Below are 22,185 nucleotides of genomic sequence, written 5' to 3'. Positions count from 1 at the left end.
GCCATGAATTTGGCGGAGTCGCAATCTTCTAGGCTGCCATCGGGATCCTGCTGACGGAATGGAGTAGGCGATGGGTTGCTGCCTTGGACCAAATAACAGCGGCACTGGGGGATGAAGTGCGTCATTCCCTACTATCAGGTTGGCCACCCACTGACGTTAATATAGCTGAAGGAAATCCTGAGTTCAGTGGAAGATGACAACAAATCCCCGCAGGTGTACCGCGATGCAGGGCGACTCCTTAAGTCTCGGAGAATGATATCAGAACTCTCTCACGACTTTTAAACCTAATCATCGATTTAAGAGCCTCCATCTCCGCCATACCACCGCACACCGTTTTGGACGAATATTGGGAGGCCCTTCGTTCTTACCACGGAAAACTTGAATGCATTCTCCTGAATCGCATCAAGGACAAGTTGGAAGACTTGAAAATCGAATACCAGGCACAAGGTAAGTGGACGCTTCACGTTGAGCGTGTTTAGTCTAGCCTCTCATACTTCACATCGACATAGTCTACGATATCGTTCGCGACACGAGGGCAGGTAGCTCTAGGATCATACCGTGCGGATCCGCAATGGCGGTATCAATTGCGATTCTTCTGTTGTGCACTCTCATCCGTGCCGTACACATCTAAGGGAGTTGAGGAAGAAGAGAAGCCTATCTTGTCAAAATAGAAGACGGCTAGCACGGCATCTAAAACCTCCCAACATATACGGAATCGATGATTATCACCAACAAGCAGGAAGACCTGTCAGTGGGAGGCTCTAGGGTCGTCTTTGGGAATACCTGGTCGTCGGGGGCGAACTGCTATCAAAGGTGATTGAGAAAACCGACAAGGTGACCCGAAGTGTGAGCATAGAGTCGCCCAGAATCCAACCCTCAGCATCATCAGACTGAAGAGGGGTAGTCTAAGCGCCAGCCTTGTGCGGTCCGCAACGTGCATATCGCCGGCCAACCAGACACCTCGACGAGTGGTCGTTGGATGCGTGGATGCCCAGCCTGCATCGGTTACTCTGTGCTATCGGTGGTTGCGTGCAGAACCAATAAATGTCAGGCGTCGTGGTGTGTCGAGAAACTATGTTTATAGCCGCTTGTGAGTTGATATAAAGCGGGCTGGAGTTATCACTAAAAAGGGAATGAATGTGTTAGTTGGCTTTATCAATGACTGGTCTCACTAGAGGTGATGACAGTCTGATTGTCACGGCATGGCAACGCAGGTGGCAAGGTAAGTTGTGTATTGTGTGTTGTGCCGCGAGGAAGGAAACCGAATATACCTGAGGAACGTAGAGACGAAGGATCTTCCTTCCGCGCCTTCTAACCCCTCAACGCCCGGCTCGCAATTGATTCTTCTTGACTACGAATCCTCACACTTTCTGTCACACTTTCCCTTTTTTTTTTTTCCTTTTCCGTTGATCTGGCTGAAGGGTTCCCTCAGCTCTCCCGCTTCATCATGAAAAGAAGCTAGTCTTGATACACCGCACGCGGATCCAGTTGACGTAGTGTCTTGCTCCTCGCCTAGCCTTGGATGATGAAGAGGCTACCATGGTTCTAGGATGGCCCTAGGTGTCGCCACGAGACTGTCGCCGCCCCCGTGATGATGTGGTCTGAAACAGGGTGGCCGAGATTTCGCGTCACAAGCGACGTCAACTGTGTCAACATCTTCTCTGGGCCCTCGTCCAGCTCCTTTTCATACCGAGTGTGGCCACATTTGCTTTGGCCCTCTGCTTCCCACTTTCAGTGCACATGTTTACGACGAGGCCGCTTGTATGTAAGATGCCTCGCGAAAAGCCGGTCGGGGCCCCGATCGGTGAAATCCGCCGCACGCTGGAAGATCTTGATGGTAGACGTACTAGAAACGGAGCTGGAGGAAGATCAGGACTACCCCACTCGATTATCCTTAACTCCTCGGCATCCCGGAGCACTCATCAGCACCGTCAAGAGCCGGTCAGAGTTCCGCTTGACGAGATCCGACGCACGTTGGAAGACCTGGACCGTGGAAGACGAGAATCGTCCCGCTCCACTATCGCCAGGCAACTAGCATCTCAGACACCCGCCCAGCCCGAGAAGGAGCCGATAAGAGTTCGGCCTGACGAGGTTGCTCGTGCATGGGATGACATCCAACGCCGGCGCGCTGAGGAACGGGGCCACCGGGCGCAGGCAGTGGCCCGGCGTAATACCGTCACGGTACCGGAAGATGAACTCAGGCGAACAATTGCGGCTATTACGCAACAACACAAGGAAGAGCGTTTCCGGGAAAGAGCCGCAAGACTACGATCGCAAGAGGACGCCGGTGAGCCCGACCGTCGAGGAGCGGAAGAGGTGCGCCGGACACAGCCACCGGCGACTCCCGAGCGGATCTCCAGTTCTCCACAAATCCCGATTCCCCAAGCGATCCCGCAGACCCCACAGACCCCGCCTCCCCGAAAGCGCCTTCGGGAACCACAACCGGAAGGACTTCTGACTCCGCCGCCCACGAGGCCAGACCGCCCCCGGAAAAGACCGAGGCCGTCGCAGGAAACCTCTCTGCTCCAACGAGAGTCCCTCGAGACCATTCTGCGATACCATGAATCTCGTTACCGCGACAAGGAGAAGGAATCGGTAGCAAGATCTTGGTGCAAAGAGGTCCCACTTGCCCTCCAGGTAGAGACTGCCCAGTCCTTCCACCAAGCATTCACAGATGAAAGGACGCTACCGATCTCGCACTGCAACTTCTGCTACAGGAAGCAGCCTCCTTCCGAGCTCACAAAGATCCGATGGAGGAGGCACTTGACGCCCTCCTTGCTACAGGCCACTGCAGCGCTCCAGGAGCGCAGAGACTGTTTCCCTGCTGGCGACGACGCTGAGGCCATGGTTTGCCACGAATGCTATGCCGCTGTGAAGAAGGGGAAACTGCCGAAGACCTATGCGGTCAACAACATGTACATCGGATGCGAGCATCGGTATCCCGAAGAGCTCGACGACCTGTCTCCCGTTGAGGAGAGGCTGATTGCATTGCAGGCCTCCTTCGGCTACATCACAAAGTTCACCGTTGACAACAAGACCCCGTCGGGGCTCAGCTACCGGAAGCATGTGAAGGGCCATATCGTCGTCTTTCCGAACAAGGTCGAGGACCTCGTTGCCACAGTCCTCCCTCACCCTCTTCTGGTAACTATCGAGAACATCCACGTCTCTTGGAGTGGCTCCAGCAAGCCGGGCGCTGCAGATGTTGGGCATCTTCTCCAAGTGCGTAAGTCCCGTGTCCGGGCCGCGCTTTCGTGGCTCCAGGAAAATAATCCGCTTTACGAACACGTCACGATCGACCATGGAGAGATAGATGGCTGGTGGTACGCAGACGGCTCGGATGTACCTATGCTCATCATGGACAGCATGCAGCGGGAAGAGCCGTCCGTTGCCGAGAACACACAGACAGACCACACAGTCCCAGATACCGATCGAGGTTTGGAAGAGAACCGGTTCACGACCATTCAAGAGATTGTTGCGTCGGCGTAGGCTCACTCCAGCGACGACTCCAGCCTTCCCGACGGCACTCTACCGAACGAACAGGACCTTCCCTTGCCCGGGGATCCTCGTACCTCCATTCCAGGACCGGGGGATGCCGGCTAGTGATGTTGTCACGGAGGAGATGGAGCGGTCATGTCGGAAATGTCAGAGATCCTCGGCTGGTGCGAAGCAGACGCCGCAGCCGCAGCCGCAGCCGCAGCTAGAGCGAGAGACTTCGAATCGACAGGAACATCCTGATCAGTATCGATGGCACCAGCAATCTTCCTCTTGTGTTGAATGACAGGGGCGTTAGGATCGCGAGGCTTTCTGGGCTTGCGAGCCGCAGTATTCCTGGGTTTCACGACTGAGCCGGGCCTGCGACCGGGCTGCTTACGGGGGCACACCCGCAGCTGTCAACTGCACCCACTGGTGGTCAACCAAGGCATACCTCCTAGGCGGGCCATTGCCGGTGTGGATAGGCATAGGCGGTGGCGACGGTTGCTCAGAGAGAGAATTCGGGGGCGGCGAGGAGAGCTCTCCAGCCGAGGAGCCGTATCGTGACATCGACGTGTTACCGGCAGCGGCCGGAGCTCCAGTGGCTTGCTGTTCAGGCTGTGCCATTTGAGAATTCTGCAGGGGTTGTTGAGGAGCAGCTGTGTCTTGTCGGAGCTGTGCGTTCAGCTGTGCTTGTTGGCTGACCTGGTCAGTAGATCGTGCCGAGGAAATCTCTGAATCATTCCGAGCCGGCCTCCCGATAAAGTTCGGTACTCGTCGGAGTTCAGGTTTATCGGGATGTCTTCTCTGATGCTCGCGAAGACTCCTAACCTTCCCAGTAGCATTTCATCGCTTTACCATGGCGTGCTTTCTTATGATCCTCGAGTTTGACAACAGAACCATATCCGAATCGGAAACGCTCACAGTTCCTGATGGGGCATGTGAATGCAGTGGGTCCGTAGTCTGAGCGGAGGCAAGCAGCTCTTCTTGGCTTAGTCCCTGATAGGAGTCAACCTGGGAAAGATGCTGGACATCTCGCCGATAATCTATATCAGCTCGCGAGAATAGGGTTCTGTCCAATTCAAAGGCATCTACATCCGCGCATGGAAGTGTGGTCGGGGGATGGCTTACCAAATCGTGTCAAAAATCTCCCAGTCTGGGAGCCATTGAGGAAGGCGACGAGCTGTTAAGCACCCCGAGTGGGTCTGAGTTCCTGAGGTAACGCCGGCTGTGCGTGTATGATGGGCCGATTTAAATGTGGGAAAATCTCTCCTTATTTCTTTCTCAGTCTGTGTCAACTTCAACCTCAACTTCAACTTCAAGCGACTAGACCGACAACGCACTATGCTGGACGCCCTCGATTACACTGTTGGTTGGATCTGTGCCTCACCGACTGAGAGTCGTGCAGCGCGGATGTTCCTCGATGAGGAACATCGACAGCCAAAATGGCGCTTACCTAATGACACAAACTCATACATGCTGGGCACCATGGGCAGGCGTAACGTCGTCACCGGTGCCCTCCCGACGGGAGAATATAGAACTGCTTCAGCCGCTAGAGTAGCTATCAACATGCTGCGCAGCTTTCCCAACGTCAAAATCGGACTAATGGTTGGTATTGGCGGTGGCGCGCCGCGTCTTCCTAATCGCGATATTCGCCTTGTGATGTCGTGGTTGGCTACACAGAGAACGGCTATAGTGGCGTCTTTCAATGTAACCTCGGCAAGTCTATACAGGAGAAGAAGTTTTAGCACACACGGTTACTAGACCGGACTCCATAAGCTTTGCTTACTGCTCTCACAGGGCTTATGACGCATCACGAGATGGACGGCAATGGACTTTTAAAGAAGGTTAATGAGGCCTTAGAGAGTTGGCCTAGTCTCAAACGGGAATATGGTCGGCCTTTGCCTGGTACGGACTTTCTTTTCGAGTCTGATTTTGTCCATACTGGCGGATCGTGCGCCTCTTGCTGTGGCCAGGACTCGACAAAAGTAATCCGACGGCCGGCAAGAGAACCAGATATCGATGACGACCCGGCAGTGCATTACGGAACTATTGCTTTGGGCAATACGTTAATGAAGGATACACTTCTACGCGACACCCTAGCAGATCAGGAAAATGTGCTATGCTTCGGTATGGAAGCCGCAGGATTGATGAATCGCTTCCCGTGTCTCATCATCCGTGGAATCTGTGATTATTCAGACTCCCACAAATCCGAAGAATGGCAGGGATTTGCTGCCATGGCAGCTGCTGCTTACGCCAAAGATCTCATCTGCTACCTGGCCCCGGAATTAGTTCAGGCAGAACAGAAGCTGAGTTCAATTCTTTTGGACAGTAAGTCTTATAGCGAATCCGCCCTCGCGTTTGTGGAGATGGTTCTAATCTATGAGGGTAGCCAAAGAAACTACAGGGGAGACCGAGGTCATTATCCAGGATATCGAGCCACGACAAAATGCCCGAGAGGAACAGGCCATTCTAGATTGGATTATCGACACCAGTTTCGGCGCACAACAGAGTGACACCCTTGCTAGGATGCAACCTGGTACTTGCCAATGGCTGCTGGGCACTGTTGAGTACCCCAAGTGGGTTGAAAACGGTAGTCGAATTCTCTACTGCCCTGGCATCCCCGGCGGTGGGAAGACAGTCGTTTGTTCGTTTGTGATTGACGATTTGAAGACAAGATTCGCCGCCGATACAACAGTTGGACTTGCTTACATATACTGCAACGCCAAGAACCAACAGAATCAGGACATCCGAATGTTGTTAGCAAGTGTGCTCAGGCAACTTTGTCAGCGATGGCCTGCTATTCCCGATGCTGTCAAGTCCTTCCATAACCAACACATACGACGACAGACTAAGCCACGGATCGAAGAGCTATATAAAGCTATCGAAACTGTATCAGCACTGTTCAAGAGGATATATCTGGTTGTTGATGCTCTCGATGAATGGAAAGACATAAAAGCCGATAGATCTTTGATGTTGCGCGAGCTGCTAAGTATCTAAGCCAAGACAAGTCTCAACCTATTCGCCGCTTCGAGGCCTGTTCTCGACATCAAAAAGACCCTTCATGGATATCCGTCAGTTGAAATCTCAGCGTCGCGAGCAGATGTTGCTCTATATGTTGATGGCCATCAACACATGCTACCAGAGTTCGTGGGTGAGACACATGGCTTACTCAATAAGATCAAGGACACTATTTCCGAAGCCTCACAAGGGAGGTATGTTTGTCTATTCTACTAAGCACTTGTATGACTTGCCTAATATCCGTCAGGTTTCTCATAGCTTAGCTTTCCTTGGAGAGTCTCAAAACCGAAATTTCGAGAAGAGATCTGGAAGCTACGCTATCCCAGTTATTGACAAGGAGTAAAATGAACGATCCTGACCAATTCCTTGAGTTCTTGAGGGATGAAGGGAATAAAAGTGCTACTAGGAGATCACAGCAGATTCTCGCTGCCCGAGCCCGAAGGCGTATAGCCAACACTGGCGTAGCTATGAGGAATGGCAAGATAGATAGATACTAAGACACGCATTCGGGACGTGATGCTCTTCCGCCGTCCCTGAGCAGTACAAGGGATTTGATCTCAAGGAGACCATAGGCCGCCCACTGGAAAACTCGCTCTCGCGAACAGTCCTGTACCACCCCTTGTAGCGAGATCTCTGCATGGGGACTTTGCCGCATATCACGAAAGATTGGGCCAGAGGGGGGAGTTTAGGGATGACGGGCGAGTTCCGAAAACAAAATTTGCTCGGAACAGAGCAAAAATGATATGGATAATAGAGCAAGAAAATTCAACCGAATGACGCTAATCCCATACTTTTCCCTCTCCTGTGGAGTAAGTTATCGTGGTTTCAAATATTTAATGGGTTGAAGTTTGGCAAGTTGGTCGCTGACATCAAAAGTCTTGGCTCACGTTTAATTCAATTCGGTATAGCGCGGCGACTGGAAGACTTAGCTAAGCAGCTCTCCCCTTTCAGCCGGGTCGGAGCCTAAGCCACAGAAATTTAAGAGTGCAGACCGGCCTATTTCCGTGCTTGGTCTTCCCAACTTCGTTGTGCTCGGTACCGGATGGTGTCTTGATTTGGAGGTCATTCCCCGCGCAATCGTACCATCGCTCAAGTGCCCTTCGGTCAGCTTCCACAGCTCACGGACCATGGACCTTGATGGGGTGTTACGTAAGCCCCTCCCGCTGATTGGTCGCGCACAGACCTGCCTGTGGTCCGCGCGGTCATGCTTATAAACGGCTTTGTGCCGCTTCCCCTTTATAGAAATCAAGGCTCTTTATTACTCCTCTTTCGTATGCTCGGTCGGTGCAGCAATAGCTGTTAGTCACATGGGGTGATCTACGTTATCTCCTCACGGAAAGAGAAAACTGCGTCGGTCTATTGCCGTTTTTAATTTTGATGTGAACTATTGCCGAATACCTCATTGACGGCTTATGTGACCATCTGCAGCCACCACAGCCCCCTCGTCGGGGTTGAGTCTTACAAGCAGGGCGGATGTAAGCACACGCCAGTTAGGGGCCCAACTGCTGGCAGCTGAACAAGTCGTGGCGGGGACACATGGGTATCGGACTTCGGCCACGCTTGATCGGCGGGCGGTAGGTGGGCGGGGAAGCGTTTGTTCAACTTGGCGGGGCTGGGGAGGGGGTAAGGAAGACGTTTTCGAGGGGGAAAACTGTCGGGCTCGGCCGCAAGTGCGACCAGATTCGAAATCATTGGCCCGTCGTCATCTTGCTTCAGTTTAAGGTGACACTGAAAGTTGCACCAGTGGGTAGCTGAAGCCATCGCTCACCCCGCACACCTTGTCAGATCAAATCGTGGGAGGGCACACCGGCCCGCCCCGTGCTGGTCGCTTAGTGGATGGTCTGAGTCAGCTAGTCGCCTTGAAAGCAAAATTATGCTGCTACGTTGCAGGTGCTGGTTATAACCAAGCTTCCTGTCCTACCTCACACGATACGAAGACCCATGAGCTGCTTATCTACCAGCAGCAGCTAAGGCGGATGAAACCGGCAAGATGCGGTGTTTTCCCAGCCAATGTTGCCGGAAATGCCTCAAACCTGCAATAACACCAAAACAGTTATGCACTTTGCCGTCTGAACTACACCTTGCCTTGGTTGAACCGAGGTTGAACTGAGATGGCTCACTAGGGGGTTGCGGGGGCACGTGATCAGTTTATGCGGGCCGAGCGGTGGTCAGTGATCAAACGACCCTCTTTGTGTTGCTTGAGACGTGCATCCTGACGAGGTATTGGGCCCGGGAAGGGAGACCATTTCGTTCTTTGGTATGGAGTAATGGGGCCAGACGGCAAGTGAGACACAAACAAGCAGCGTATCCGCGATCACGCCATTTGGTGCATCTAAGACGATGCCTGTATTTGTCTTCTCACTCTGTTTGTCATTCCTCACCATGTGAGGAACTAAATTTATTTTCTAACTACAACCTGAAATTTTCCTGCTAAGGCAAACTTTACGGTGCCCACGATTCTTTGGTGAGAAACCTGAAACGACCGGGAAATTAAAACCGTGCGGCACACGAGAACAGTCAGATTCAATAAGCCGACCGACCGCATGCGCAGTGTTATAAGTTAGATCAGTGGATGAGCCCCTGTAGCGACTGACCCTCAGTCTGCATGTCCCCCAAGACGCAACTCCTTGACCGTTACCTATGTTCATCCTCCGCGTTGACATTCTCTCAAGCAGCTCGGTGCAGTCGGCCTTTGCAGCGTTAAAATCCGTGCTGCATGTGGTTGAGTATGTGATGCGTGCTTAAAGGTGACTAATATCTTGGTTGTAGATATGTGAAAGAGTCTGAATGATGTCTTTGTGCCCGTTATGGTCGCTTATCTAGGCATAGAATACTATAGCCTTAGCATAGTCCTCCGGGTCGCTAATTTTATAGCCTAATATATCTTCTTCGATGCTCTAAAGCACTATTATATTAGTTATGCCTCCGACGATGCTATTATATATATCTCCTATAATATAATACTATGCCTATATAGCATCGCCGTATTTACTATCATAAACTGCGCTGATATATTAGCTAGCCTATGGCTTGACTACTAGGATCTAGGAGGTATTAGTAAGGACTTCTTAAATAGAGAACTTAAGGAATAGTGGCTTAATTGCCTCTGATTCCTATGCACTAGCTACAGCAGCGCAACGGAAGCTAAACGCTAGTAGCGTCAGGGAAGCAGAGATATATATGATAAATATATTAAGAAATGCTTAGCCTTAAAATGAGATCAACTAGCCTAGGTTTGTGAGGGCAGAAAGTAAGGTATTTAATATAATCCTCTTTTAATTTATAGTAATTGGGCTGGGTGTAGCAATATGGGCCTAGATTAGCCTCGGCTCTAATAATCATGAGATCTCTCGGCTAGCACGGAACTAATGATCAGGGATACTATAGAGTCTCTATTGGTTGTATTGGCTTTTCATAAAAAGTTCCATATTATTTAAACCTTATCCATTAACGGGTTATTAACCATCCCGCACTACAGTCACTGCATTCACTATATTATGCAGCGACGAGTCAATATCTAAGCACGACCTTGCACTTTAAGGCCGAGACCACAGGAATCTAGGCTAGAATCCTATAGACTAAAAATAAAGCCGGGCTTGCCGTAATAGTGGTTTTTATGCAAGTGCAAGGGGGATAGCTAAATTAAGGCTCAGCATAGACGGCTTTAGTTATGCTGCCTCGTTTGTATTGGAATTTAGCCTACTTATACACATCATGACCACAACAGACAAAGGAATATCTATACCTCCACGTAGTTATTACTTAGCATTATTTTATGAGGCTTTAAGCTAAATTTCCTAGCATAGGGCGGAATCACAGCGAGTGACTAAAATAAATAGAAGTTTACTAAATTAACTTAGAGACTAATTATATAAATATAACTAACTTTATAGATAGACAAGATAGAATAGCGAATAATTACTTAGAGTTTACTTCTAAGGATACCTTCCAAACTAGGGTATAAAATTATTTAAATAACCTCTTTATGCCTATTATTATTATTTATCTAGGCATAGAATGCTTTAGCCTTAGCATAACCCTCTGGGTTATTTATCTTATACTCTAATATATCTTCTTTAATACTTTAAAGTACTATTATATTAGTTATGCCTCTGATAATACTATTATATATATCTCTAGTAATATAATACTATGCCTATATAGTATCGCTATATTTACTATCGCGAACTACGCTAATATACTAGCTAGCCTATGGCTTGATTACTGGGATCTAAGAGGTATTAATAAGGACTTCTTAAATAGAGAACTTAAGGAATAGTGGCTTAATTGCCTCTAATTCCTGTGCACTAGCTGCAGAGTCACTTTAAGAGGTTAGATCAAAAAGGAACCTTAACGAGTGACTGATTCTTAAACTAACCGTTGCATGTTATAGCTAGTCATGCCGAAACGTAGCAGAGAGCCAAAGATTAAATATATAAAGATAGTAGCAAAACAGAATATAATAACCATATGGGATAAGCTCGCGGTTAGTATAGAAGCAATAAGGGATTTATATATAGGTAGTTGAGGTTATTTTAATATATTAAAAAAGAAAAACAGGGCTAGTAGCTTAGATGTAAGCGAGACGGTTAAATAGTATATCACTAAATAAAGTTTTATATAGAACTTTTTTATAAAAAGCCAATATAACTAACAGAGACTCCATAATATCCCTAATTATTAGTTCCATACTAGCTAAAAGATTAAATAATCACTAGAGATAAGATTAATCTAAGCCCGCATTACTACCCGAGCATAATCGCTAAAATACAAGGGAAGATTATATAAAACAGCCTATTTCCTGCTCTCAGATAGCTAAGCCAGTATATCCCATTCTAAGGGCAAAGAGTTCTTAACGTATTTATAATATATTTCTCTATTATGCTTCCGCTACTTGCGTTTAGCTTCTATTGCGCTGCTGCAGCTAGTGCATAGGAATCAGAGGCAATCAAGCCACTATTCCTTAAGTTCTCTATTTAAGAAGTCCTTATTAATACCTCTTAGATCCCAGTAGTCGAGCTATAGGCTAGCTAGTATATTAGCATAGTTCGCGATAGTAAATATAGCAATGCCATATAGGCACGGTATTATATTGCGGGAGATATATATAATGGCATCATCAGAGGCATAATTAATATAATAGTACTTCAAAGCATTAAAGAAGATATATTAGGCTATAAAATTAGTAACCTAGAGGACTATACTAAGGCTATAGTATTTTATGCCTAGATAAGCGACTATAATAGGCATAAAGATATTATTTAGACTCTTTTATATATCTATAACTAAGATATTAGTTACCTTAAAGCACGCATTAGATATTCGACTTCATGCAGTCGTAATTTCATTGCTCTCCGATCTGATTATGTTCAGCTACTCCGGCACATGTCAACACGGGAGGAGAACATAGGCGACACTCAAGGAGTTGCCTCTTAGGGGGAATGCAGACTGAGGGTCAGTCGCTACAGGGGCTCATCCACTGATCTAACTTACTACCGAGCTCATGCAGTTGGTCTGTTGCTTGAAGAGCATTGCGCATATGTACCTCCATGTTGCCGAGAGGTCTATGTTTCGGGTTATTCACCGCGTAATTCAGGGCATCGCAAGGTTTGTCTTAGCAGCAAAAACTCAGGATGTTCATGATTTGCGATTAAGGCGGTCTTTACTAGGTAACTTAAAAAATCATAGTTGGGCAATCTTCCCTACTATATTTATGATGAAACAGTTTTCAGAACGTTCAGGACCTCAATAAATAAGTAGTCAACCATCACACAATCAGTTCTTTCCTACAACCTTACATTCAATTTGACTCAAACACACTAGCTTGCCTATCAAGGTGGCCAGCTATTAGCAGGATTCTTCCATCGCCAGAACAGTATCAATGGGCACATTTCAAGGAGTCCACGATGTATGCTGTACAATTAAGAAATCGACCGTGGATGCGTAGGAACTGCGCCCGAATATTTAATCTACGGCTCATAAGAGCAGCTACTGCGCGGCTGTGGACGATGGCCACAGAAGAAGCCTGTTCTCATCATGGACAATGCATCTTTCACCACAAAAATGAGCTAGAGCCGATAGGTGCTGAAGTTGATGTGAAACTCCTCTACTTGCCTCTGTACTCGCTAGGCTTCAACCTAGTCGAGTAATACTTTGCAGAGCTGAAGAGCTTCATCAAGAAGCCCGGAATGGAGCTATCTGAACTGTGCAATAAGGACTTCCGACCGTTCCTACTCCCAAGCATAGAAATAGTGGGAAAACGTCAAGCGAGCGCTATAGGCCACTTTCATCACACGGGCTCGCCATTGACGAGTACACAGAGCAAGCACCATTGAGCAATAGATCAACAGATAGATAGAATAGACAGACTACTGCAATAGACAAAACGAAAGCGTAGATAATGACTAACATGGTCTGTATTACATACAGGATCACAGATTGTCAACCCACATCTTAATGTCCTGGACGAACGACCTGGCGATGCCAGCCTTGGCGCCTTGATTGACGTAGTGTCCAATGTTTCGATCCTGACAGAAGAGCCTCAGTTTGCCTTCGTGACAATACCCGCGCTGAGAAATCCAGCTTTCCAGTAGCCATCTTCGACCTAGTCGCAGAGCCATTGTTATAATCACTACGGCCCTGTCAATCGGTTTCGGGATCACCAGGGCTGTCAGATCTACTGCTGATGATAAAACGGTCCCAAAATTAGATGATGGTGGGTTGCACCCGCAATCACTCTCCAAGCTAGGTGCTTTCCGTTTCGCTCTCCGCTCATAATCACGTCGCTGTGCATCCTCAGCTCGTTATCTTGTTCAGCATACTCAGCCATTTTGGTCAAAATACTTGTACTCAATCTCATGTACTTTCTTTGCTCATCAGAATGGCAGTAAGAGCCCCGGCAAATGTTTCCGTTGCATTGCATGAGATCATACAAGTCTTTCCAGACACGGGGCTGGCCAGCAGCTGGTCCCTCTGGGCAAGCTATTGAGCAGTCACCCCCTACTGCTGCACTACCCTAGACCCTCGATGTTCTTGCAGATAAAAGAGATGTCAATTCTGAGCTCCCTCCCTGCGATCCGTGACGGAGACGACGACGATGGTCTCTTCATTATTCGTACCAGGTGGTCCCATGCTTCTTCAGCCGCAGACATGACTGGCACGCAGCCTCACTGAAACTATATCCAGGGGAATTCCTCGCAGCGCGCTTACAAGACATCAAGAGGCACGCGACGCGTTGCTTCCATGAGTCATGCCAGCTATCAAGGGCCGCTTCGCGGCGAATACGTGATCACCGGCGCGCACGCGTCCACTAGGGTGGCGATCCACCTACCCGACCCTTCTCGACCGTCCCCTTCCCACCCGATCACAAGTTTGTTAAGCAGACGGACATCTTACCCTGGCTGCGAGACCAAACGGAGTAGCCGGGCTGCGCGGGTCGGGCTCGGCGGCATCGGGTAGGCTGCTTGCCCTATGACCCAAGACGTTGCTAACGGACAAAGGAAATCACAGGTCGCGATCCATTACGGGCATGAAGTCCGACGGGCGTCACCAGATACCTGGGTTTTCTGGGTGCATGCGACCTCCATAGCCCGTTTCGAAGAGGCATACCGACGGAATCGTTACTCGACAGCTCGGAATTAGTGATAAACGGCATCCCATTGTGCTTAAATAGATGCTCTCGAAGGTCCTAAACTGGTCAAAGTGGAAGGGCATTCTGGGCTTAAGCATGCATGAAGTATTCAGCGATGATTTGTCGGAACACGAGCTAGACGAAGATGACGCGTATTAAAATAAATGGACGATTATGGCAGCACCTTGTCACTAAATGACGTGGGCGAGATTATGGACTACGCAAAATAGTATTTTGGGAAAAACTACTTGGAAACTGTATGGAACTTCGAGGTCTATGATCGTCTCTTAGAGAAGGTCTTTCGGGTTAGGGAGCACCCACATCTAGTCGACGTCATCTCGTAGTATGCCGCTAAACCATCCTTAAATCGCCGGAGAATAATACCTAGTCTGATGTGCCTTTTTCGGTCGAAACTGCCTCCGAATAGAAATATTGCACATTTTGGTTAGCACTCTAAGTCCGATTTCAGCTTAAAAATCTATATTAGTGGTATCTCGTGGCAAGCCTCGTCATAGTATATAAACCTAAGTACTTTCCGAACTATATACATACAAGAAGAACACGGCGTATATACGAACGAGTAGCTTATGCCATGGCAGCTCTCCCCGACGATGTTTGGCGTATCATTACCAAATACTTACCCTCTAAAGCCTTAATAAACTTCAACTCTAGCCACCGTCATGCTCAGGAGATTCTAGGCGAGTCTCGGGTTCAAAAACTAAAACTTTGGGATCCAATTTTCACAGACTACAAATGGGTAGATACCGCAGAGTCATTTAGGAGGACCCCTGGGCTTCTATTTATTAACGAAGGCGTGGATAAACCCTATGTATATCTTTTTTTCTCTACTAAAACAGGCAGTGGAAACAAAAAGCGGACTTATTGGAGCGGTACTGGTTTACTAAGCAAGGAAGAAATTCTATTTTAAAAGGTTAAACTATCGCTTCGCTCTACTAGCCCGGGGAGACATAATTACGAGGTAGAGTTTAAGGATTTCACCTTGAACATTAGCTCTATATGCTGCGAAAGATTTTTATTATGCAAAAATCTGGCCCAGAAGTTCTCCACGAAGTCCCTCGTTATAGCTATCTACGGGGAGAGGTCTTAAGATATTAAACCGCGAATAATAAGTGATATTCTTATAGGAGTTTCTATACCAGGTTTCCAAAGCCTAACTTTCTATAACGCCTAGCTCAGCGGTCTTAGATATAAAACTAAGATATATAATTAAAACCAGGATTTATTTAACTCTTGCTAGTTTTTTACTAAGAAATCAATACTACGTTATATATAGCAGTATTATCCCTCCCACTTTCAGTGAAAGTAATCATTTCGCGCTATCATTGGCTCATTTAGTTCCCCACAATACTTTTTCACCTAAAAGATGGCTTTTAATACAACACTCCTCATGTTCCATGGTTACGATTAGGGTGATCAGTGAAGTGTTCACCATGATCGTTTGATCATTGACACTGATCGCGCCCTGATTAGTAAGTTGCAGTGGGGCCGGCTTGGCACGTGACCGTTGCATGTTTTGGTCATGACATTCTAGGTCTATTTGCTTTGCGTACAGCACCAGTACAGCACCAGCAATGAGCCAGATGCCTTACACATATACACAGATGGAAGCGGTATCGACGGCCACATTAACGCTTCTGCCGTGTGCACCACTATCAACCAAACCAAGAACGCCTACATGGGCGATGATTCCGTATCAACGGTGTACGCCAGTGAACTACAGGGAATTTCCTTGGCCCTACAGCTCACCCAGGAGGATAGAGACAGAGGCAACGCCAGAAAGAAAATCTTGATATACACAGATAAACAAGCAGCTATCAGGTCGGTGGCGAGGCCCAGAAGCAAATCCGGGTCATACCTTCTCCAAGACATTACACAGCGAATACAGGAACTACGAACACAAGGGTTTACCGTCGAGATCAGGTGGATCCCGGCCCACAAGGGGATATATGGCAGCACCTACGAAAGATAAAGACCTCTGGAGTCAGTTCAAAAAGCTTTACCCGGAGCCAGCCCCAGACCATGAGGCAGAGGATAATACTCCCGAAGATGACAGAGGTGTTCCTTTCCCACGCCCGTCTCTACGTCGTTGCAGATTGCTATGGTATTTCTACATTAAAGGTCCTTTGCCTTCGTAAATTGCGCCAGGCCCTGGAACGATTTGCTGTGCACGAAGAAGCAATCGGCGACATCGCCCAGCTAGTGGGTTTCTGCTATGAGCACACGGTTGAACCTGATGATCTAAGAGAGTTGGTCAATATGTACACAGCTTGCAAAGTGGTTGACTCGTGGTGCAGCAGAAATAGGTAAGTCATTGCCAATCTCCACATGAGTGTGACATCGTGAAAGCGACCGCCTGAGTTTAATATTTCCCTCTTGTAGTGCTATTATCGTCATGAGACGAGCCTTTACGAGGTGGATTTGTTTTCTTATGGAGGCTTCACCTGCAGAAAAGTGTATTCTACCTTTAAAAGGTTAAAGTGGTGCCTCTTTTATACAATAAACACTCCAGCACAGTGCTAGAGGTATTTCTCCGACTATACTCGATCGCATGCGAGTGAGGGTGCCTCCACTAATGAACGTGCGATGGAAGGTATTGCAGGCCTAAGCTCAGTCCCAGTATCCCATCAGGGGGCGTTCTTGTGGTTCTTGAATGTCATATCTTATCATAGTTCTTCTTTCAAGCATTCTTAAGAAAGCAGACCGGCTTTTGCTACACGAGTATAGGAGTAGTCGAAATGTAGAATCTGGAAGCATGCCAAAACCCCGGTGAGCTAGTTTGATAGAACAAGATTGATAATCCTCCATGCCCCAAAGAGGTCAGCATTCGTGTCATTCATATAATATTTGATGAGCTGGTGAACGCCCTCACATCGTGATGTAACACATTGTTCAAAGTGTAGGTGCTGGTTAACCCACGCATTGATCAATATCCGTTGATACAGGTCTAGCTAGGTCTCTATGACATAGTCCGCATCGTTGATGTTGCCAGAGATATAACGCTTGTTGAACGTATCAAGCCTCTTATTATAAAGATGCTCAGTTGGTGAAGCTAAGATATCATTCCAAAAGGCATAGAGCTCCTTCCACTCTTCATGCCCTTGAGGATTACTCTTATCCTGAGTAAATGCAGGCATACCAAAGATCAAAACCGATTTTTCGATATGCCATAAGCAAAACCTCGGGGTTGACTCAGGGGGATAAGGGTGAGGGGAAACAGCATCCATACAAGCAAGGTAGCTACCTGTAAGTATTACAGATGAAGGACTGCTCCACATGCTCATACATAGACTGTAACTATTGGAGGGCCTAAGTGTAGTTATCCTCTTCCTCGCGGCTGAGGAATGTAAATGCAATACAGAAGAAGTTGCTCAACCATTCACCACCGGACCGGAGCGATAGTTTGCCCAACAGTTCGCCGACGGCTTTCTAGATTGCTGGAAGTGTGGACTTTCCAGCACCGGAACGGCCTCTAGGCCTACCTACAGCAACGTCGCTGCCTTGCCTCCTGCTTCCCATGGCCAACCACCCCACCAACATCAGAGGCAACAGCAACAGCAACGAAGACAGCAAACCGACAGCATCACATAACCTTCTTCATGCTAATCAGGTCCATATATATCTTCCTCAACTATAGTATCAGTTGGTCCTTGGTCACTTTCCCAAAACGCCTTTGTGTCCCACACCGGTGTGCCATTCTGATCCAGCAACGGTGTTGACCCATCCGTATCTGTCCAGAAAAACGCACGCTAGGTTTGGTCGACCTTGCGGGTATCACCCCAGGGGCTAACATGAGATTTCCCATCCTCAAGTTTCCAAGCTGGCTGTCCATTGTAAAAGTTCCGCCCCGAAGGTCGCACTGAATAAAGTGATATGTGCATTGCCTGTAAACCTTGGCATCTCCGAAAACCTCGCACCAACCGTCGATAGAGGGCATATCTGAAAGGGGCCCCTTCTGGGTTTTGGCGAGGAAATATCCAGCAATCAATTTCGCATTGAGCGTCCTTAATGTCGTGCTTATCTCTAGCTCTAAACTGTAACATGAGGAATGAGTAGTTGTCGAAACAAAAAATTTGGCGGCAGTTGTATTTGTGAGCATAGCTGAGCGCTTCAGTTCAGTAAGTGATATTTGGCCAGTATATGTATAAGTTGCTTTGAGTAATATAGTGACCAAAGATCGAAATGAAAGCTAGTCTGTTTTAGATGTCCAGAGATCGAAGCTGATATATACCTGGGTAATAGCCTTGTCGAGTTCCCCTTTGACGGCCGCTTTCTTTAAAGAGAGTATATCCTCTAGGTCTTTCTTAGCTGCAGTTCAACCCCCGGGCACCTACGTATAAAGATCAGGGTCTAGCTGACGGAATAGCTCTTATAGGTAGGTACTCTCGCAGGTAGTAGAGGGGAGATTAGAATCAACAATATAACCAACTAAGAGCTCTCTGATCCGCGCCATCTTTACTCGGGGAAGAACGAAGGAAGAAGGAGCTGGCCGTTTCTTGGATGCGCTTTTTTGAAGATCGAGGACCGACGAATCGTCAGATGAACCCGGTTCGAAGGTCTCGGTGATCCTGTGAGCTCTAAAACTGTTAGCGATACCCAGGAAAACGGAAGGACCCAGGCAAGCAGGGGTCCAGGGCCAGTCAGCTCGGCTGACCCCAGTAACACCATTGCTTTTCGGCGAGAGTCTTACTCTGCGGAGTCGGAGCATACAGATGATCCGGCAGTTCTAGGGCAACCGCTCTCTGCAAGGGATATTTGATCTGACGGCAGCCCTGACAACAGTCTGTTAGAAGTGGGGCAAGGATCACGACCATCGTGAATAGCTTCACGGTCAGCGTGAACGCCAGATCGCAGGCAACGGCCTGCTGCCTGGAAGATCGGCAGGATGAACACAAGTATAAGAGACCGACCTTTGTCATTCCTTAGATAGAAGAAGGGGCTTTAATTTAATCTCTTCTGGCTACACCCAATGTTGCACACTCTCAACCTCCGAGACAGTCTCTTGCAGAGGGCGCGATTTGCGTTTTTGGATAGCTGCGCCGAGAAGGGAAGGCGGTGGGGTGGCAAAAAAGAGCCAATTTATTCGTGCCATGAGCCACCTTGCAGCCAACGCCCCAGCCGGCCTTGCAATCCATCTTCGTTCCCTCCCTTTTCACCTCTGGCCATTAGGCTCGATATCCATTCCCGTCTATCCAGTATGGACGTAATGCCTGATGACATATGTTTGGAAATATTTGCCCAATTCAAATGCCATCCTCTCAAAAATCAGTGCACGGTCAACCTTACGCTCCTCAAGACCCTGGTTTCGATATCTCGCACATGCAAAAGGTTTCATCGCCTCGTCAAGCGCTTGATCTACAGGACGATTGACATTGATGCATTTGACGACAAACATGAACGCTTTGTCCAGCTTGCGAGGGCTTTGGTCTCAAACTCGCAACTAGGACATGACATCCATGAAATTGTATTGAAAGGTGGCGATCATCATGGAACTTACGACGATGACGACGCCTTGAAGCAAAAATGGCTCTCACTCGATGTGCCAGTGAGTTTCAAGAAGCGGAGTTGGCAAGAACTCGGAGATGAGTCGACAATAGGGCTGGCGCCTCTTATCTTGGCATTGACACCCCGGGTGCAACTGGTTGATTACACCCATAGTGAGGAGGGGCAGAGTATTTTTTGGATTCTAAGCGGACGATTAGACTTAGAAGTACCTACCTCAGATGACTTCTACAGGACTTTTACTACGGATGAAACGGAAGCCATGGAGGCACATGCGCTTGTGCGGGAGAACCATGTGCATAGGAGTTACGCAAACTATGGGCTACCGGACCTGAAGGAGGCGCGCATCAGAACCGAAGATCCTACCGAGGGTAACACGCCCATCCATGTCCTCGAGCCAGTCCTGCTCCACCCTACCCTCACAACTCTGCGTCTTTACGGAGTCTCCTTGCTACAGCACTCAATCAGGAATTTCAAGTTCCCCAACGAACCATGCAACCTAGAATATCTCGATCTCGAGGAATGTCTATTTGACCATTCTAGTCTGGAGATCATTCTGACCCGCTGCAAGAAGCTAAAGCGGTTATCGATGGAATCGGCCGGCCAAAGAAGATATAGCTTTTGGGACGATGGAAGTTGGGATCTCGACCTGCCTGAATTCGGCAATGTCCTGAAGAAGCTGGGCCAGAACCTGGAATTTTTCAACCTTAATTGCGACCATTCCGACGAGCCACATGTCGCTCTGGGGTATATTGGCACGACGCTTCGTGATCTCAACGGTCTCTCACATCTCAAAATCCGCCTTTCTGATCTTGTGGAGACTGAGAGGAAGCAAATCGCGCCCCTAGCCGGAGCCCTTCCACCTACGATCGAGACGCTACACCTTTACTGGGACAGCATTGCCCACAAGTATAGCAACTACAAGGGATTCTGCGATAAGACCCGCCGGGCTGTGTTTACGTTATTGATGGCGGTGGATCAGGTTCCAAATCTACGGTCGGTCAGTATTGACCGACACGGGGCAGAGGGAGAGGAAGAAAAGCTTGAGTGGGAAAAATGCGTCGAGGGTTGGCGTGGTAAGGCAACACAGGAGTCCTTCAACTTCGAGCGTCAGCCTGATACAATGAACCAATGAAGTTAGATAGTCTATATTCCTGAGTAGGGCCGAGTAGCCTTGAATAAAGTGAACGTATTCAAATATGAACCCAAACTATATTAAGTCTACTTCGTAATCTTCTTGCCCTTCCCTTCAAGTTCAGGAGCCAATAGAGCATCTTGCAAAGAGCGATATTACTCCTTTGTAGCTTTCACTTTATATACTAGACATCTGGCCCGAGCCGTCCCTTCGATTTTAACACTATCTTGATCTAAAAGGGCGTAAGCATCGGGATTTTGCTAACAAATGATAATGAATTACAGCCCTCTCAAGTTTGCTCAGAGACAGATACACACAAGTTGAAGGAAAGGTTGGCAAGAATTATTGCACGAATGGAGAGAAGTCACAAGCAGCCAGCTTATCAACACCAGCTCACCAACAAAAACCCTTCATTTGTGCGCCACACGGAATTTAGAGTCTGATTCGTAGGATATTACGTCACCCACGTCCTGATGATAATTCCGACACAAGTGACCGCTCCCTCAAGGACCGTGATTCCTTTCGAGTCCTAGCGTTCATGTTGATTTTACAATAAAATCTATACAATGCTGACCAAGTGAGAAACTCCTGGCACCAGACCGACGTGGTTGCTTGTCCAGGGCAATGAGCTGATAGATAATGAGTAAAAAAAAACACACGGACAGCTACTCTACCACCCCCATAGAACGCACCAAGATCAACGCGACCAACGATGGATCACTTCAATCTGCCTCGCCGGCGCCAGAACATCGGAGGGTTATCCTGATGACAGCAACACCGAGGTAAACATACCCACATCTAGGCGCTCTTATACAGCCGAGATCAACCGGAAAGAAGAATACCAGCTCAGCCGTTTCTCGATATGGAAGGTAGTATAGGAGGGTAGTTGACCGAGATGATCGTATCCCAGCAATTGGGTGCGATCCCGAGGCTTTCGTAATTGTCCTTGACATCATGCACGGTCACAACCGATGTGTTCCACGGCAGATTACGTTTGAGATGATGGCAAAAGTCGCCACATTGTGGACTACTACGATTGCCTGGAGATTACCGAAATCTTTACAAGTATTTAGGTGGACGCACTGGCAGAAAGCCAGCCAAGCACTTACGGCAAAGACACTATTCTCTGGCTTCTCGTATCATGGATGTTCCAACATCAAGATATCTTTGAAAAAATAGCTGGGCTTGCGTTGAGACATAGCGAGAGGTTAATCACAGTAGAGGGTGTTCCAATCCCTCATGTGATTCTCAGTATAATATATAACTTTTTGCTATGCTTTTCGTCTTTATTAACAATATTTCCATAACGGATCAACAAAGAGCGTCAGAATGCTCTTGCTAGAACTTTTTCGACACTATATAAACTACTCGACACTCTATGCCAGGAATCAGAATGCTCCTACGAATG

General features: G+C 48.0%; 3 protein-coding genes across 3 annotated transcripts; 2 read left to right on the top strand and 1 right to left on the bottom strand.

The window, feature by feature from the left end:
• Positions 1 to 1,770: 1,770 nt before the first annotated feature.
• On the top strand, positions 1,771 to 3,486 carry LRP88_11524 (uncharacterized protein; the record flags this gene model as incomplete). Its single annotated transcript, XM_083247950.1, has 1 exon — positions 1,771 to 3,486. The coding sequence occupies one exon, from the start codon at positions 1,771 to 1,773 to the stop codon at positions 3,484 to 3,486; it is 1,716 nt and encodes a 571-aa protein (XP_083096289.1).
• A 122-nt stretch (positions 3,487 to 3,608) lies between these two features.
• Positions 3,609 to 4,098, bottom strand: LRP88_11523 (uncharacterized protein; the record flags this gene model as incomplete). The annotated part of the gene is made up of 2 exons (XM_083247949.1): positions 3,609 to 3,828; positions 3,926 to 4,098. The coding sequence occupies 2 exons, from the start codon at positions 4,096 to 4,098 to the stop codon at positions 3,609 to 3,611; spliced, it is 393 nt and encodes a 130-aa protein (XP_083096288.1).
• Positions 4,099 to 19,904: 15,806 nt separating this feature from the next.
• LRP88_11522 (uncharacterized protein) lies at positions 19,905 to 20,777 on the top strand (the record flags this gene model as incomplete). The annotated part of the gene is made up of 1 exon (XM_083247948.1): positions 19,905 to 20,777. The coding sequence occupies one exon, from the start codon at positions 19,905 to 19,907 to the stop codon at positions 20,775 to 20,777; it is 873 nt and encodes a 290-aa protein (XP_083096287.1).
• Between the last annotated feature and the right edge of the window lie 1,408 nt (positions 20,778 to 22,185).

Source organism: Fusarium phalaenopsidis, assembly GCF_050370095.1.
Source record: "Fusarium phalaenopsidis strain FUZ10S chromosome Unknown contig_32312, whole genome shotgun sequence".
In the NCBI taxonomy this organism is placed as follows: domain Eukaryota; kingdom Fungi; phylum Ascomycota; class Sordariomycetes; order Hypocreales; family Nectriaceae; genus Fusarium; species Fusarium phalaenopsidis.
Note: the sequence above shows the minus strand (reverse complement) of the source record. Positions and strands in the feature narration are given on the sequence as shown.